General features: G+C 54.9%; 1 protein-coding gene across 2 annotated transcripts in view; it reads left to right on the top strand.

The window, feature by feature from the left end:
- PRR14 (proline rich 14) overlaps positions 1 to 16,587 on the top strand; it is a 49,071-nt gene that overhangs the window by 10,823 nt on the left and 21,661 nt on the right. Inside the window, exons 2-3 of one of the 2 annotated variants that reach the window (XM_077273584.1) lie at positions 1,137 to 1,299; positions 3,510 to 3,547. The exons of the other annotated variant lie outside the window; for it this stretch is intronic. Of the exons in view, the coding sequence (XP_077129699.1) occupies positions 1,137 to 1,299; positions 3,510 to 3,547 (201 nt within the window). The remainder of the gene's footprint in view (positions 1 to 1,136; positions 1,300 to 3,509; positions 3,548 to 16,587) is intronic. 2 annotated transcript variants of the gene reach the window in all.

Consider the following 16,587-nt stretch of genomic DNA (forward strand, 5'->3'; position numbering starts at 1 on the left):
GTGAGACCGGGCATGCAGGCACGAACAGGAGTCCAGACAGACAAAGTGACGCTGGGACGTCTGGCGGTGGTCTGGCCATGTTATGGCCCTGAACAACAGTAACGGGGGCATTTTATACATGACCCCGACAAAGAAAGCGCATTGCAGCAAAAAGGGCGTATACATGAGAACATCATACTGCGGAGAAAAACAAATATTCAAGAACAAGGCAATGGTGAAATGTAAATGGCTCCATTAGACCTGGTAGATCTCCATGTTCCTCTCAGCTGCTGTCATTAATCCCCTCACAGGTCTGTTCTCCAATATCACTACAACAAACACACTTCTTACCATCTTTGCCTTCTTCTATTAATCTCATGGCCCTGCTGCTGATCCAGTTAACCTGTGTGTCTGCCCGCTATCCCTGCCGATGGCCGTCCTCTCATCTGGGGTCTCCAGTCTGTCTAGGGCTTTCAGAAGTCCGTCCTATTGGCTTTATAGAAGCAAAGTCAGTCGGTTCCTAACTTTGCACAAGATTGCTGCTAGAGCCAACATGGCTGTTCAGTATATTATGGCTGACCATTCTCTCACAACTATTGGTGCTCGCTCTGATGCCCAGTATTTGTGCCCGTTGTATTGTTCTGTAGCTGCGTTTCTCTGCCCCGTCAGGCCGGGCCCTCCCCCCGCTGCCCCGTCAGGCCGGGCCCTCCCCCCGCTGCCCCGTCAGGCCGGGCCCTCCCCCCGCTGCCCCATCAGGCCGGGCCCTCCCCCCGCTGCCCCATCAGGCCGAGCCCTCCCCCCGCTGCCCCGTCAGGCCGGGCCCTCCCCCCGCTGCCCCGTCAGGCCGGGCCCTCCCCCCGCTGCCCCGTCAGGCCGGGCCCTCCCCCCGCTGCCCCGTCAGGCCGGGCCCTCCCCCCGCTGCCCCGTCAGGCCGGGCCCTCCCCCCGCTGCCCCGTCAGGCCGGGCCCTCCCCCCGCTGCCCCATCAGGCCGAGCCCTCCCCCGCTGCCCCGTCAGGCGGACCCTAAACCCTAATATCACAGATCAGGTGTTTCGCCTTTTTTTTTTTCTTCCTCTGGTGATCGGTGCCGTTTTTGGCTTCACTTCAGAGCTCTCTTTTCTCAATGTGATTCTTTGGTATTTTTTTTATTTCTGCAGCCCATCCTCTAGTGATTCCCCAATGTCACCTCTGTACCAACACGACCCCCGACCCGGTGTCAGCATCTCCAGAGGTGAACCGTGCACCCTTAACCTGGGGTCTCCTATGGAGAGAGAGAGTCGGAGGATTCTGTCCGTGGAGCTGCGAGATATTGCCCAGGAGGTGAGAAGCCGGGTTACATATGGGCAGTGTTGGACCTTAGGCGCAGGCAGGGGTGGTGGACCCTTGGCCGGGCAGTGGTGGCGCAGGCAGTGGTGGTGGACACATGGCCAGGCAGTGGTGGTGCACGCAGGAGTGCTGGACCCTAGGACAGGTAGTGGTGGTGTGGGCAGGAGTGCTGGACTCTAGGCCGAGCAGTGGTGGCGCGGGCAGGTGGACCTGGGCAGTAGTAGCATAGGCAGGGGTGGTGGACCCTAGGCGTAGGCAGGGGTGGTGGACCCTAGGCGTAGGCAGGGGTGGTGGACCCTAGGCGTAGGCAGGGGTGGTGGACCCTAGGCGCAGGCAGGGGTGGTGGACCCTAGGCGTAGGCAGGGGTGGTGGACCCTAGGCGCAGGCAGGGGTGGTGGACCCTAGGCGCAGGCAGGGGTGGTGGACCCTAGGCGCAGGCAGGGGTGGTGGACCCTAGGCGCAGGCAGGGGTGGTGGACCCTAGGCGCAGGCAGGGGTGGTGGACCCTAGGCGCAGGCAGGGGTGGTGGACCCTAGGCGCAGGCAGGGGTGGTGGACCCTAGGCGCAGGCAGGGGTGGTGGACCCTAGGCGCAGGCAGGGGTGGTGGACCCTAGGCGCAGGCAGGGGTGGTGGACCCTAGGCGCAGGCAGGGGTGGTGGACCCTAGGCGCAGGCAGGGGTGGTGGACCCTAGGCGCAGGCAGGGGTGGTGGACCCTAGGCGCAGGCAGGGGTGGTGGACCCTAGGCGCAGGCAGGGGTGGTGGACCCTAGGCGCAGGCAGGGGTGGTGGACCCTAGGCGCAGGCAGGGGTGGTGGACCCTAGGCGCAGGCAGGGGTGGTGGACCCTAGGCGCAGGCAGGGGTGGTGGACCCTAGGCGCAGGCAGGGGTGGTGGACCCTAGGCGCAGGCAGGGGTGGTGGACCCTAGGCGCAGGCAGGGGTGGTGGACCCTAGGCGCAGGCAGGGGTGGTGGACCCTAGGCGCAGGCAGGGGTGGTGGACCCTAGGCGCAGGCAGGGGTGGTGGACCCTAGGCGCAGGCAGGGGTGGTGGACCCTAGGCGCAGGCAGGGGTGGTGGACCCTAGGCGCAGGCAGGGGTGGTGGACCCTAGGCGCAGGCAGGGGTGGTGGCCCCTAGGCGCAGGCAGGGGTGGTGGCCCCTAGGCGCAGGCAGGGGTGGTGGCCCCTAGGCGCAGGCAGGGGTGGTGGCCCCTAGGCGCAGGCAGGGGTGGTGGCCCCTAGGCGCAGGCAGGGGTGGTGGCCCCTAGGCGCAGGCAGGGGTGGTGGCCCCTAGGCGCAGGCAGGGGTGGTGGCCCCTAGGCGCAGGCAGGGGTGGTGGCCCCTAGGCGCAGGCAGGGGTGGTGGCCCCTAGGCGCAGGCAGGGGTGGTGGCCCCTAGGCGCAGGCAGGGGTGGTGGACCCTAGGCGCAGGCAGGGGTGGTGGACCCTAGGCGCAGGCAGGGGTGGTGGACCCTAGGCGCAGGCAGGGGTGGTGGACCCTAGGCGCAGGCAGGGGTGGTGGACCCTAGGCGCAGGCAGGGGTGGTGGACCCTAGGCGCAGGCAGGGGTGGTGGACCCTAGGCGCAGGCAGGGGTGGTGGACCCTAGGCGCAGGCAGGGGTGGTGGACCCTAGGCGCAGGCAGGGGTGGTGGACCCTAGGCGCAGGCAGGGGTGGTGGACCCTAGGCGCAGGCAGGGGTGGTGGACCCTAGGCGCAGGCAGGGGTGGTGGACCCTAGGCGCAGGCAGGGGTGGTGGACCCTAGGCGCAGGCAGGGGTGGTGGACCCTAGGCGCAGGCAGGGGTGGTGGACCCTAGGCGCAGGCAGGGGTGGTGGACCCTAGGCGCAGGCAGGGGTGGTGGCCCCTAGGCGCAGGCAGGGGTGGTGGCCCCTAGGCGCAGGCAGGGGCGGTGGCCCCTAGGCGCAGGCAGGGGCGGTGGCCCCTAGGCGCAGGCAGGGGCGGTGGCCCCTAGGCGCAGGCAGGGGCGGTGGCCCCTAGGCGCAGGCAGGGGCGGTGGCAGTCGGGGAGCTCACCGATACACAACGATGTGAGACTTTGTATATCGGGTCCCCAGGGTCCGGCGTCCCGTGGCACAGTACATGCACCGGCAGATCCCGGTTCGGACCTTCTCCGCCCTGGGTGTCGGGTGTGGATGGTCGGGGGCTGTCTGTCGTTGTCGCTCTTCTCACTGACGGCTCTATCATTTTGCAGGTTGAGCAGCTTCAGGAGAAGACGCCTCCATGTGAGCGGTATGAATACTTTGTCATGGCTGTGAATACTGTAGACAGATGAGAGTGCGGAGATGAGCGGGATGAGCGACATGTCAGACAATGAGCGCAGCCATCGGCCTCATCCAGAGGAGCGGGAGGATTTCTCCCCTTGTTATCAGTCACGTCTGACGGCCGCAGCTACTAACCATGTACAGAATTGCGATGCCAGATCGGCACGGCGCCTCCGGCTGGCAGCTGAGGCTTTTATCTGTTCTCCCATAGACTCATCCGGTGTCTGTGCTCTCCATAGACTAACATTGGTGGTGGTGCCGTCAGTCATGGAGCTGAACGTACCGTGGTGTGAATGACTCCCAGCAGACACCTCCGGGCTTCTCTATAGGAGAGAATTCCCTTAACCCTTAGAGGGAGCCCGTCACCAGGTTTTTGCCATGTAATCTACGGCCCTGTGCACAGCTTCCTAATAGGCGGCATATAAGCCGCCTGCGAAACAAAAAGCAGCTGTTGTTACACTCCCGTAGGGGGCGCTCTGGTCCGGGGGGCGTCTGGTCTTCAGATTCCGACCTCTTTCTGTGCTTTGTGTGGATGATCCGTCCCTACGTCTTCCAGGCAGGCTCCTCCATCGCTCCTGCGCATGCACGCGTTTCTGCGCGGCTGAGAGCGGAGGAAAGCACTGCGGTGAGCTAGCGCTCTATGAGCTTTCACTGCGCATACGCACTTCTCTATAGTTTATATAATTTACACAATCTGATTTTCTATCAATGTTAAAATTAACCTACCCTTCAAATTATAGACTGCTCATGTCTGTCAGTGGGCAAAGTTACAAAATCAGCAAGGGATCAAATACATACTTCCTCCACTGAATTTGAGACCCTGGAGGGACGGGCAGGGGCGTGTGTGTATAGGGTGTATATGTGAGACCCTGGAGGGACGGGCAGGGGCGTGTGTGTATAGGGTGTATATGTGAGACACTGGAGGGACGGGCAGGGGCGTGTGTGTATAGGGTGTATATGTGAGACCCTGGAGGGACGGGCAGGGGCGTGTGTGTATAGGGTGTATATATGAGACACTGGAGGGACGGGCAGGGGCGTGTGTGTATAGGGTGTATATGTGAGACCCTGGAGGGACGGGCAGGGGCGTGTGTGTATAGGGTGTATATGTGAGACCCTGGAGGGACGGGCAGGGGCGTGTGTGTATAGGGTGTATATGTGAGACCCTGGAGGGACGGGCAGGGGCGTGTGTGTATAGGGTGTATATGTGTGACACTGGAGGGACGGGCAGGGGCGTGTGTGTATAGGGTGTATATGTGACACTGGAGGGACGGGCAGGGGCGTGTGTGTATAGGGTGTATATATGAGACACTGGAGGGACGGGCAGGGGCGTGTGTGTATAGGGTGTATATGTGAGACCCTGGAGGGACGGGCAGGGGCGTGTGTGTATAGGGTGTATATGTGAGACACTGGAGGGACGGGCAGGGGCGTGTGTGTATAGGGTGTATATGTGAGACACTGGAGGGACGGGCAGGGGCGTGTGTGTATAGGGTGTATATGTGAGACCCTGGAGGGACGGGCAGGGGCGTGTGTGTATAGGGTGTATATGTGAGACACTGGAGGGACGGGCAGGGGAGTGTGTGTATAGGGTGTGTATGTGACACTGGAGGGACGGGCAGGGGCGTGTGTGTATAGGGTGTATATATGAGACACTGGAGGGACGGGCAGGGGCGGGTGTATATGTGAGACACTGGAGGGACGGGCAGGGGCGTGTGTGTATAGGGTATATATGTGAGACACTGGAGGGACGGGCAGGGGCGTGTGTGTATAGGGTGTATATATGAGACACTGGAGGGGCGGGCAGGGGCGTGTGTATAGGGTGTATATGTGAGACCCTGGAGGGACGGGCAGGGGCGTGTGTGTATAGGGTGTATATATGAGACACTGGAGGGACGGGCAGGGGCGGGTGTATATGTGAGACACTGGAGGGACGGGCAGGGGCGTGTGTGTATAGGGTATATATGTGAGACACTGGAGGGACGGGCAGGGGCGTGTGTGTATAGGGTGTATATATGAGACACTGGAGGGGCGGGCAGGGGCGTGTGTATAGGGTGTATATGTGAGACACTGGAGGGACGGGCAGGGGCGGGTGTATATGTGAGACACTGGAGGGACAGGCAGGGGCGTGTGTGTATAGGGTGTATATGTGAGACCCTGGAGGGACGGGCAGGGGCGTGTGTGTATAGGGTGTATATGTGAGACACTGGAGGGACGGGCGGGTGTATATGTGAGACACTGGAGGGACGGGCAGGGGCGTGTGTGTATAGGGTATATATATGAGACACTGGAGGGGCGGGCAGGGGCGTGTGTGTATAGGGTGTGTATGTGACACTGGAGGGATGGGCAGAGGCGTGTGTGTATAGGGTGTATATGTGACACTGGAGGGACGGGCAGAGGCGTGTGTGTATAGGGTGTATATGTGAGACACTGGAGGGACTGGCAGGGGCGTGTGTGTATAGGGTGTATATATGAGACACTGGAGGGATGGGCAGGGGCGTGTGTGTATAGGGTGTATATATGAGACACTGGAGGGACGGGCAGGGGCGTGTGTGTACGGGGTGTATATATGAGACACTGGAGGGACGGGCAGGGGCGTGTGTGTATAGGGTGTATATATGAGACACTGGAGGGGCGGGCAGGGGCGTGTGTGTATAGGGTGTATATGTGAGACACTGGAGGGACGGGCAGGGGCGTGTGTGTATAGGGTGTATATGTGAGACACTGGAGGGACGGGCAGGGGCGTGTGTGTATAGGGTGTATATGTGAGACACTGGAGGGACGGGCCGGGGCGTGTGTGTATAGGGTGTATATGTGAGACACTGGAGGGACGGGCAGGGGCGTGTGTGTATAGGGTGTATATGTGAGACACTGGAGGGACGGGCCGGGGCGTGTGTGTATAGGGTGTATATGTGAGACACTGGAGGGACGGGCAGGGGCGTGTGTGTATAGGGTGTATATATGAGACACTGGAGGGATGGGCAGAGGCGTGTGTGTATAGGGTGTATATGTGAGACACTGGAGGGGCCGGCAGGGGCGTGTGTGTATAGGGTGTATATGTGACACTGGAGGGACGGGCAGGGGCGTGTGTATAGGGTGTATATGTGACACTGGAGGGATGGGCAGAGGCGTGTGTATAGGGTGTATATGTGAGACTGGAGGGACGGGCAGGGGCGTGTGTGTACGGGGTGTATATATGAGACACTGGAGGGACGGGCAGGGGCGTGTGTGTATAGGGTGTATATGTGAGAAACTGGAGGGGCCGGCAGGGGCGTGTGTGTATAGGGTGTATATGTGTGACACTGGAGGGACGGGCAGGGGCGTGTGTGTATAGGGTGTATATGTGAGACACTGGAGGGACTGGCAGGGGCGTGTGTGTATAGGGTGTATATGTGAGACACTGGAGGGATGGGCAGAGGCGTGTGTGTATAGGGTGTATATATGAGACACTGGAGGGACGGGCAGGGGCGGGTGTGTATAGGGTGTATATGTGAGACACTGGAGGGGCCGGCAGGGGCGTGTGTGTATGGGGTGTATATGTGTGACACTGGAGGGACGGGCAGGGGCGTGTGTGTATAGGGTGTATATGTGAGACACTGGAGGGACTGGCAGGGGCGTGTGTGTATAGGGTGTATATGTGAGACACTGGAGGGATGGGCAGAGGCGTGTGTGTATAGGGTGTATATATGAGACACTGGAGGGACGGGCAGGGGCGTGTGTGTATAGGGTGTATATGTGAGACACTGGAGGGGCGGGCAGAGGCGTGTGTGTATAGGGTGTATATATGAGACACTGGAGGGACTGGCAGGGACGTGTGTGTATAGGGTGTATATATGAGACACTGGAGGGACGGGCAGGGGCGTGTGTGTATAGGGTGTATATGTGAGACACTGGAGGGATGGGCAGAGGCGTGTGTGTATAGGGTGTATATATGAGACACTGGAGGGACTGGCAGGGGCGTGTGTGTATAGGGTGTATATGTGAGACACTGGAGGGGCCGGCAGGGGCGTGTGTGTATAGGGTGTGTATGTGACACTGGAGGGATGGGCAGGGGCGTGTGTGTATAGGGTGTATATGTGAGACACTGGAGGGGCCGGCAGGGGCGTGTGTGTATAGGGTGTATATGTGAGACACTGGAGGGATGGGCAGAGGCGTGTGTGTATAGGGTGTATATATGAGACACTGGAGGGACTGGCAGGGGCATGTGTGTATAGGGTGTGTATGTGAGACACTGGAGGGACGGGCAGGGGCGTGTGTGTATAGGGTGTATATGTGAGACACTGGAGGGGCCGGCAGGGGCGTGTGTGTATAGGGTGTATATGTGAGACACTGGAGGGATGGGCAGAGGCATGTGTGTGTATAGGGTGTGTATGTGACACTGGAGGGATGGGCAGGGGCGTGTGTGTATAGGGTGTATATGTGAGACACTGGAGGGGCCGGCAGGGGCGTGTGTGTATAGGGTGTATATATGAGACACTGGAGGGACGGGCAGGGGCGTGTGTGTATAGGGTGTATATGTGAGACACTGGAGGGACGGGCAGGGGCGTGTGTGTATAGGGTGTATATGAGACACTGGAGGGATGGGCAGAGGCGTGTGTGTATAGGGTGTATATATGAGACACTGGAGGGACTGGCAGGGGCATGTGTGTATAGGGTGTGTATGTGAGACACTGGAGGGGCGGGCAGGGGCGTGTGTGTATGGGGTGTATATATTAGACACTGGAGGGACGGGCAGGGGCGTGTGTGTATGGGGTGTATGTGAGACACTGGAGGGACGGGCCGGGGCGTGTGTGTATAGGGTGTGTATGTGAGACACTGGAGGGGCGGGCAGGGGCGTGTGTGTATAGGGTGTGTATGTGAGACACTGGAGGGACTGGCAGGGGCGTGTGTGTATAGGGTGTATATGAGACACTGGAGGGATGGGCAGAGGCGTGTGTGTATAGGGTGTATATATGAGACACTGGAGGGACTGGCAGGGGCATGTGTGTATAGGGTGTGTATGTGAGACACTGGAGGGGCGGGCAGGGGCGTGTGTGTATGGGGTGTATATATTAGACACTGGAGGGACGGGCAGGGGCGTGTGTGTATGGGGTGTATGTGAGACACTGGAGGGACGGGCCGGGGCGTGTGTGTATAGGGTGTGTATGTGAGACACTGGAGGGGCGGGCAGGGGCGTGTGTGTATAGGGTGTGTATGTGAGACACTGGAGGGACTGGCAGGGGCATGTGTGTACGGGGTGTATATATGAGACACTGGAGGGACGGGCAGGGGCGCGTGTGTATAGGGTGTATATATGAGACACTGGAGGGACGGGCAGGGGCGTGTGTGTATAGGGTGTATATATGAGACACTGGAGGGACGGGCAGGGGCGTGTGTGTATAGGGTGTATATGTGTGACACTGGAGGGACGGGCAGGGGCGTGTGTGTATAGGGTGTATATATGAGACACTGGAGGGACGGGCAGGGGCGTGTGTGTATAGGGTGTATATATGAGACACTGGAGGGACGGGCAGGGGCGTGTGTGTATAGGGTGTATATGTGAGACACTGGAGGGACGGGCAGGGGCGTGTGTGTATAGGGTGTATATGTGAGACACTGGAGGGACTGGCAGGGGCGTGTGTGTATAGGGTGTATATATGAGACACTGGAGGGACGGGCAGGGGCGTGTGTGTATAGGGTGTATATGTGAGACACTGGAGGGACGGGCAGGGGCGGGTGTATATGTGAGACACTGGAGGGACGGGCAGGGGCGTGTGTGTATAGGGTGTATATATGAGACACTGGAGGGACGGGCAGGGGCGTGTGTGTATAGGGTGTATATGTGAGACACTGGAGGGACGGGCAGGGGCGTGTGTGTATAGGGTGTATATGTGAGACACTGGAGGGGCCGGCAGGGGCGTGTGTGTACAGGGTGTATATATGAGACACTGGAGGGACGGGCAGGGGCGTGTGTGTATAGGGTGTATATGTGAGACACTGGAGGGACGGGCAGGGGCGTGTGTGTATAGGGTGTATATGTGAGACACTGGAGGGACGGGCCGGGGCGTGTGTGTATAGGGTGTGTATGTGAGACACTGGAGGGGCGGGCAGGGGCGTGTGTGTATAGGGTGTGTATGTGAGACACTGGAGGGACGGGCAGGGGCATGTGTGTACGGGGTGTATATATGAGACACTGGAGGGACGGGCAGGGGCGCGTGTGTATAGGGTGTATATATGAGACACTGGAGGGACGGGCAGGGGCGTGTGTGTATAGGGTGTGTATGTGAGACACTGGAGGGGCGGGCAGGGGCGTGTGTGTATAGGGTGTGTATGTGAGACACTGGAGGGACGGGCAGGGGCATGTGTGTACGGGGTGTATATATGAGACACTGGAGGGACGGGCAGGGGCGCGTGTGTATAGGGTGTATATATGAGACACTGGAGGGACGGGCAGGGGCATGTGTGTACGGTGTGTATATGTGAGACCCTGGAGGGACGGGCAGGGGCGTGTGTGTATAGGGTGTGTATGTGAGACACTGGAGGGGCGGGCAGGGGCGTGTGTGTATAGGGTGTATATGAGACACTGGAGGGGCGGGCAGGGGCGTGTGTGTATAGGGTGTATATATGAGACACTGGAGGGACTGGCAGGGGCGTGTGTGTATAGGGTGTATATGTGAGACACTGGAGGGACTGGCAGGGGCATGTGTGTACGGGGTGTATATATGAGACACTGGAGGGGCGGGCAGGGGCGTGTGTGTATAGGGTGTGTATGTGAGACACTGAAGGGGCGGGCAGGGGCGTGTGTGTATAGGGTGTGTATGTGAGACACTGGAGGGACGGGCAGAGGCGTGTGTGTATAGGGTGTATATGAGACACTGGAGGGGCGGGCAGGGGCGTGTGTGTATAGGGTGTGTATGTGAGACACTGGAGGGACGGGCAGGGGCGTGTGTGTATAGGGTGTATATATGAGACACTGGAGGGACTGGCAGGGGCGTGTGTGTATAGGGTGTATATGTGAGACACTGGAGGGACTGGCAGGGGCATGTGTGTACGGGGTGTATATATGAGACACTGGAGGGGCGGGCAGGGGCGTGTGTGTATAGGGTGTGTATGTGAGACACTGGAGGGGCGGGCAGGGGCGTGTGTGTATAGGGTGTATATATGAGACCCTGGAGGTATTAGGGTTGAACAATTAATATAATGTTCAATTCTCTAGTTGCCTACTCCTGGCCTAATGGATATTGATCATGTGCACTAAAGAAATACACCAGACACAGTCAGCTGTAACTCTCCTTGATCAATGTGTGGCTCAGCTCCAAGAAGGGAAGTTTATTAGTGAAAACACAATGTTATATATCTCCTGTAAGGGGGCTCGGTTAGCTCTAAAATGGGAGTAATCGGATGTATTCCATTGGTTAGTGGGTTGGGCATGAGCAAGTCCATGGGCGGATCCATGAGGTCATCAGGGTGGGTTGGTCCGTGAGGTCATCAGGGTGGGCGTCGCTGTGGGTGGATCCATGAGGTCATCAGGGTGGGCGTCATCTTGAATACCAGACCACACGGCATGCTGAAACAGGAAATGGCGGCCATCTTCAGTGTCTTCATTGTTCATCTTGGATACCAGAGCACACGGCTCTGCTACAGGAGATGGCAGCCATCTTCAGTGTCTTACTTTGTCTGAGGAAAACTTATGTAAGGTTAAACAATACATGTTATAGGTTGCTTCCCTCAATTACCTTATGTGTTGAGGTTAATTAAGTATTTGATCTTATGGCTCTCCTCAACAGTCCCCCCTAAATACTTTATTAACCTTTTCTTTTATCTTGATCCCACCGTGGTTCCCCAACCCACCGATGTTAAGTGTTATTATGACATCAGAGGCTTCATGACAATATGGATGCTATAGACACCAGAGAATGTGTGACTAATTATGGGTATACCGAGGAGGTATATCGGAGCGCGTTACCCATGTCCTCGGGACTTTACTACCTGCAGGATCTATTACTCTCTAATCTCCCATCTCCATGGTTACATAAAATACACGTGTGCGACTAACCCTGATGTACACATCCTAGATCTGACCGTCTTGCCCGGGGGGGGGGAATTGGAGTTTTCACCAGTTTGAGACAAGTTTTCCCTTGTGGAAAACCTCCCTTTGTAGCTGGACTTTGACAAGCAGGTCAGATCCTACTCTGTCCCTACCTGTCTAACAAATTTACAATGTGAGAGATGGACCCAGGAGGCGCACAGCAACCCTGACCGAAGTAGGAGTAGTCAGGAGCACTTGGTAGGGACCCTTAAATCTCGACTCCAGGGATGTCTTTCTGATGAACTTCTTTACCAGCATGTAGTCACCAGGTTGGAAAGTATGGGTACCTTCACTGGAATCTGGACCTGGATTGGATGATAAAACTCGTACATGTGTTATTGACAGTTCTTTAGTAACAACAATTACATAATTTACAAGAGTATCACTTCCCAAGGCTAGCTGTTGTGGAAAATATTGACCCAACCTTGGAGGACTCCAAAAAAGAATCTCGAATGCTGTGAATTTAGTGGGACCCCTTGGAGTGTTTCTGACTGAGTATAAGGCAACGGGCAAAATGTCTGACCTCCTAACTGGCTTTCAGTATTTTATTTTTGAAGGCGTCATTCAATCTTTCTACTTTCCCACTGCTCTGAGGGTGATATGGAGTATGTAAACCCAAATCCGCTCCCACCAATGTCCATAGTTCCTTAGTCAGAGCAGCAGTGAATGCGGGTACTTGGTCACTCTCAATTACCTCTGGGACCCCATATCTGCAGACTACTTCAGTCATCAGTCTCTTAACAGTCACTCTGGCAGTCATGTTGGTTACTGGATAGGCTTCGGGCCATCCTGAGAACATGTCAGTCACTACCAGTACATACTCACACTTCCCTACTTTTGGCATTTGAATGTGGTCAATCTGAACTCTCTGAAAGGGATAAAGTGGTTTAGCCAAATGTTTGAGTAACTTTCTGAGGCGGTGCTGGATTGCATGTTGCACACACAAGGCAGGACTTGAAATATTTTTGGGTGACAGTAGAAATCCCAGGTGCCATGTAGGTCTTCCAAATCAGGTCATTCATCCGATTCTTGCCTCTGTGGGTGATACCGTGTGCCCATTCTGTCACTGAGGGGTACAGATTACGGGGTAGACCTTTGTGTTCACCCTCCAGACTCCATCTTCATCCTTTTTTAGCTCCTCCTTCTTGCCATGACTTCTTTTCATCATCTGATGTCTTGTCTTGATGTAGATGGATGATCCTCATAAGAGAGGCTTTAGTCCCTTCTTCAGTGTCTTGTGACACGTACACCGCTGCTTTTTCTTTCCCAAATGGATCCACAGCATAGGTTTTTGCTGTTTTGTCAGCAAAGAAGTTCCCCCTTGCTTCTGGAGAATCCAGTCTCCCGTGAGCTTTGATCTCGATCACTGCAACCTCTGAAGGTAGACCTAGAGCGGCCACAAGTTCTTGTATGGTAGCAGCATGTTTTACAGGAGTTCCACTGGACGTTAGGTATCCTCTGGCTGCCCAGATACTGCCGAAGTCACGAGCCACTCCGAAAGCGTATCTTGAATCCGTGTAGATGTTGACCACCTTCTCTGTTGCTTCCTGACAAGCCAACTTCAAAGCCTTAAGTTCCGCTTCTTGTGCAGACGTGCGGTGGTAGGGATCTGGCTGAGATGACCTGGTCATGTGTAACCACGGCATACCCCGTATGGAATCTTCCTGTTTCATCTGCAAATCTGGAACCATCAGTGAAGAACGTCAGGTCAGCATGTGGGAGTGGGTCTTCAGACACGTTTTTCTTGGAGGCTACTTCTTCCTGCATTTGTTCAAGACAGTCATGATCCTCTGAGTGTGTAGAGGCATCTTCTCCGAGAGCATCAGTATCATCATCCACATCCCCCCTGGAAAGAGGAAGCAGCGTGGACAGTTTGAAGATGCTGCAGCGGACAAGAGTGACATTATCCGGAATCAAGAGCGAACATTGGAGTCTCTTATGATGCTGCACCAACAGATGTTTAGGTTCCAACAATAGCAATTATGTCGTGTGGAGCCATTAAGAGAACTGGATGTCCTCAGATGATATCAGGATTTGGGATTCAAAGAGCTGGTGCAGACTGTATGGCCTGTTTAAGAGCGTAGAAAGCTTCCTCGGATTTAGTACATAGTGGAAACGCTGACGTCTTGAGGTCATCGTACAATGGCTGCATCAGCTTTGAGGCATCTGGAAACCTTTGGCAACAATAATAAGTGATAGGTCAGCCAACTCATCCGAGGCCCTTGTCTTAGGTTCTTGGCAGAACTCAACACCAGAGTCCCATGTCTCGTCATGCTCCTGTAGAAAGGCATCGGCTGTTTTTCTGGATCTAGAACTTGGTTCAAAAGAGTAGCAGCTTGCTGGGGTGTAAACTTGACATAGATGGCGGGCTCCTCAGACATGAGCATTGGCACTGTTGGCGGTGGCACCTGAGGCGGGAGTAGAGATGGCACCGGGAGTGCAGATGTAGTCCCTTGTGTATGAGGACCCGGAGGAGGTAACAGTCCTGGAATGAGGGGCTCTATTTGGGCAGCTCCAGTATCATGGTGTGGGCTCCAGGTGACGCAGGCAGTCTTAAAAGCTTTTAACAGTCCTGTTCTCATTAATGCGAGTTATTGCTGCATGAAGTTGCTGAGCACTAACGTCTGGATGAATAGGGTCATAAGTAGGGGTCACAGTGTGTATGATCATTCTACATGGAAGATTGCTAGCTTTAGTCACCGCTATGTCCCCAACAGCTATCTGACCACATGACTCAACAATGATTTGACTGTCAGCTTGAATAGTTGCCCCTCCTGCTTCCACTATAGCTCTAGCTACACCTCCATTGTGCTCTAACCCAGAATTGGCAGCATTAACAATAGCGTCTGTCTCCATCGTTGTTATGTCACCCTTTCCCACCACTACCAGGGGTCCCTCAGGAAGTTCTTTTTCAAAAATAGGTTGTCACCATTCCCTCCCCTTTGTGCTTCCTGTGCTATTGGTATCCTCCTCCCAGATTGAGCCCCCCCTTGATACAGTCGCCACCGTCCCATACAGGTGTGCGCTTGGCTGCGAGACAGCCTGTGAGGTACTGGGCATAGGGTTATGTAGGCTGCGTTAGAGTGCTGTTGTAGCGGAAGCATTGGGAGGAGAGGCCGCTGCTTGGAGCATCTCATGTGGGTGTGCGGCTAAATTGGCAGTGGATGTGACAGTAGAAAGGGTAGGTGCTGGGGACGATCCAGGTGGGAGGACTGCTGGATTCACAACAGGAGTGATAGGGGAAAGGGTTGGTGCCCCATTGGAAACAACTGAGATAGGAAACATGGGTAAAGCCTGTTCACTTCCCGTAGGAATATAGTATTGGCCGTTAGTGGTCATTACTGGGTAACAAGGATTTGGTGATGTGGTGTGTAGCCTTAATCTGAGATGTTCACCACCAGGAGCAGCACATTCGCCATCCACAACATGGCTGCCGTCAGAATTACATTTGCCATCCACGAAATGGCCGCCGTCAGCATTAACACCTTTACCACCAACAAAATGGCCGCCGTCAGAATTATATTTACCACCAACAAAATGGCCGCCGTCAGAATTACATTTACCACCAACAAAATGGCCGCCGTCAGAATTATTTTTACCACCAACAAAATGGCCGCCGTCAGAATTATATTTACCACCAACAAAATGGCCGCCGTCAGAATTATATTTACCACATGGCTCTGGGCCACCATTATACGGTGGTGGCCGCTCACAGGATATATTTTTGTAATACACAACTCAAAACTCTATTCTTTCTATTCCTTTTCTCCTCTACCCAATTTTCTCTATACAGACTTTCAGAGACTCTTTCTCCTGCCCTAGCAATAGACAACAATCCATTATCTTCTAGGATACCTTTTCTTTCTTTCTTTTCTTTCCTTTTTTTTTTTTTTTTCTAAGACAATCTTCCACTCCAGGGGCTGTAACCATCCCCCCATCTGGCATTCCACACAATTTCCACTAATGTGCATGAGTCTAACTTGCCATCTGAATTTGGCTTAGTGCCCATACGGCAGAACTGCATTAATTTCTCCATCTTTCTATAGATATGCAGTATATATATATCTATCTATCAAGATAACAAACACCAAACAAACAATAAGACGGGGGAGATGACTCAAACCTGAGATTCTAAAGGGAACTGAGTCTGCAGTACTCAGTTCCTATTGCTTCTTGTCACGTGGTCCCTGTCTGACTTCCGTGCTCCGTACTTTACAAACCAATTATTCCCTACTTTGTCAAATTGCTTGCTAACTTACCGGTCCCCGTGCAGAGTCAATTACTCGATGTCACGGGGCAAAAAAAAGAAAAACTATAAATTTAATTGGCTCAAACTGAGCCAATTTGCTCCAAGTTTCAATGAGCCGCTACACAATTTATTATGCCCGAACTGAGCCAATTGCTCCAAGATTTACCGGGCCCCCCTAGGCCGAGTCAATTACTCCAGGTCCTAGTCTCTCTTGTACAGAACTGAAAATCTTATCACAGGCGACAACCGTATACCACAGACAAAAATTATTTTATTTTTTCTACACTTGCTTGCTTATCCTTCTCTAAAAAAAACCTGCTTATCCCGTTCTCCACATGCTTTTCCTTCTGTAAACACTTGCTTCTTTTCTTTCCTAGAAACCAGTTTTTCCTGCTCCAAACACAATGCTTTTCCTAACTACCAGCCATCTCCTTCTGTAAAAAACTGTTTTTCCTGTTTTATCACTTGCCTATCCCTCTGTAAGTGAAAAAAAAAACCTTGCTTCTTTTAACCTACTAGTCCTCTCCCCTCTTCACAACATGTAACAGGCAGTAGGCAACTAACACAGGTTACGGTTCTTGCAATTAAATGACCAGCAGCGGAGATACCCTTTCTGCCGTCTTACAGATACCAAGAAAACCGGACACGGTCAGGCAATCTGCACAGGATACCCCGAAGGACACAGGTAAAGACTACA

This window comes from Ranitomeya variabilis, chromosome 7 (assembly GCF_051348905.1).
Source record: "Ranitomeya variabilis isolate aRanVar5 chromosome 7, aRanVar5.hap1, whole genome shotgun sequence".
Classification (NCBI taxonomy): Eukaryota; Metazoa; Chordata; class Amphibia; order Anura; family Dendrobatidae; genus Ranitomeya; species Ranitomeya variabilis.